The sequence below is a fragment of the Myotis brandtii genome, unplaced genomic scaffold, assembly GCF_000412655.1.
Source record: "Myotis brandtii unplaced genomic scaffold, ASM41265v1 scaffold4, whole genome shotgun sequence".
Lineage (NCBI taxonomy): Eukaryota > Metazoa > Chordata > Mammalia > Chiroptera > Vespertilionidae > Myotis > Myotis brandtii.
In genome coordinates this window covers 844,283-846,062 of record NW_005365371.1, presented here as the reverse complement: position 1 = coordinate 846,062, position 1,780 = coordinate 844,283, and the positions used below count along the sequence as shown (strand labels likewise).

The following is a 1,780-nucleotide window of genomic DNA, read 5'->3' as shown; positions in this document are numbered from 1 at the left end:
ACTTCTAAAATATGTCCAGAATTCAGTTCTGTTTTCATCACCTCAGTCACTACCATGATGGCGTGGGTTACGGCAGTCACTTGGTATCACTTTCCACACCTCATGCGTTCATCCAGCTCCCCCTGCATCATCTCGGGGAGACCCAGGCTTGTCTCTTTTCTTTGGTGCTATGAACCCCAGTGCAACCTCCCAGACACTCCATAAAAACTTGCTGAAATAAGTATTCTCTATCACCACCTATGCATTCATTCGTTTAAAGATGGCTGGGTGTGTGAAAATGGACGGTAGGGGACTTTTACAGATGTTTAAAACCCCGAGACAAGGCGGTGGATGGAACTGGGAGTCAACTGGTTGGTGCGGTTTGCACCAGCGGTCAGGTTCCCCTCGCAGGCAGGTTCCCAGGCGAGCCAGCATCCCTCCGTTTGGGGCCGCTGGGTGTGAAAACGTGCTCCACGCCACAACTCGCCCTCCTGCTCGGCCACTGGGCGCCCTCGGCCACGGGAGTGTTGTAATGTACCCCGCGAATCACAGGACGCCTCAAGAAGTCGAATTAAAGAGTCACATTTATTGCAATCCAGGACTATGAGGGGCCATTCCCCAAATCTCATAGTGATAAGATGGTGGCAAAGCCAGACTTATATAGGCAAAGGTATTGATTACAAAGGTATTGTAAGGCAAAGGTACTGATTCCATCTCAAGGTTTGGAATGAGGAACCTGGTTTGCAAAAAAGCAGTTTACAGAAGCAGAAGCAGCATGTTATCTAAACTACAGGTTTTTTTTGGGGGGGGGGGTCACTGCATTGACAGAAACACATTATCTAGAGCCCTCGGGTCTGGAATGAGGAACCTGGGTTAAACTTAGGCACTTTATCTAAATTACAGTTTTGGGTCTCCGGAACACTGAGTCAATAGGGACACATTAACCCGAGCCCTCTGACCTTGGGATAACTGTGCTGTCCTTCCCAGGTAAAGGAAAATGTGCTTTCTAAGACCAGTATGACCACTACAAATGGGATATTCACATAATCAATAGGGTATTTAATCGAATGGGGTGATTTATATAATTCAGAAAATCAAAATAACTTTTCTATTGTTAAATAAAACAAATAAGTACAGAAGCCAAACAGCAGGGTTAAAGGTAAACTATAGTTTCTACCTGAGATGATTGCTACCATACTTCAGGAGCCCATGGCCATGGGGAGCCCACGGCCACGGGGAGCCTCTCAGCCCCAGGGAGCCCACGGCCACGGGGAGCCCACGGCCACGGGGAGCCGTGTGTCGGGGCTGGAAGAGGCACTAGAGCGCTCCCCAGGCCCTCGCGGACCTCGCCGGTCCGAGGCTGCGCGCTGGCTAACCAGACGTCTCCCGGACACTCTCTGCTGTAACTTAAACGCAAACGGTCGGGAAGACGCCTTAGGACACAATCCTCAGCCTGGTGACCGCTTAAGGGGCAGAGAGCACCTGGCAGAGGCGCCATTCCCGCCCAGCCTCCTGACCCTAAGTGGCAGGTTCCTCTATCGCTACATAGAAGTGAAGGTAGGGTCGTTGGGAGAAGTCAAGCTAAGAAGACAGAACGAAAGCCTCATTTTCTTCATCCAACATGTGGGCGAAAGTTACAGATGAGAGAACCGGCAGAGCAGACCAAGCATCCCGATGGCAGAACCTACCCAAGATGGCGCCGGAGGCGAGTAGCAGGCGCGGGAAAGAGGCGGGGGTCGCCCTGATCCAAGATGGCGGTAGCGATGGAGGCGAACCGCTGGGCAGGGAGCGCAGGAGCGTC

The 1,780-nt window shown here is 51.7% G+C and overlaps 1 protein-coding gene across 1 annotated transcript in view; it reads left to right on the top strand.

Annotated features, from left to right (window-relative positions):
• Positions 1-1,730: 1,730 nt before the first annotated feature.
• Positions 1,731-1,780, top strand: part of HACD2 (3-hydroxyacyl-CoA dehydratase 2) — an 83,537-nt gene continuing 83,487 nt past the window's right edge. The window contains exon 1 of the mRNA XM_005873215.2: positions 1,731-1,736. Within this exon, the coding sequence (XP_005873277.1) occupies positions 1,731-1,736 (6 nt within the window). The remainder of the gene's footprint in view (positions 1,737-1,780) is intronic.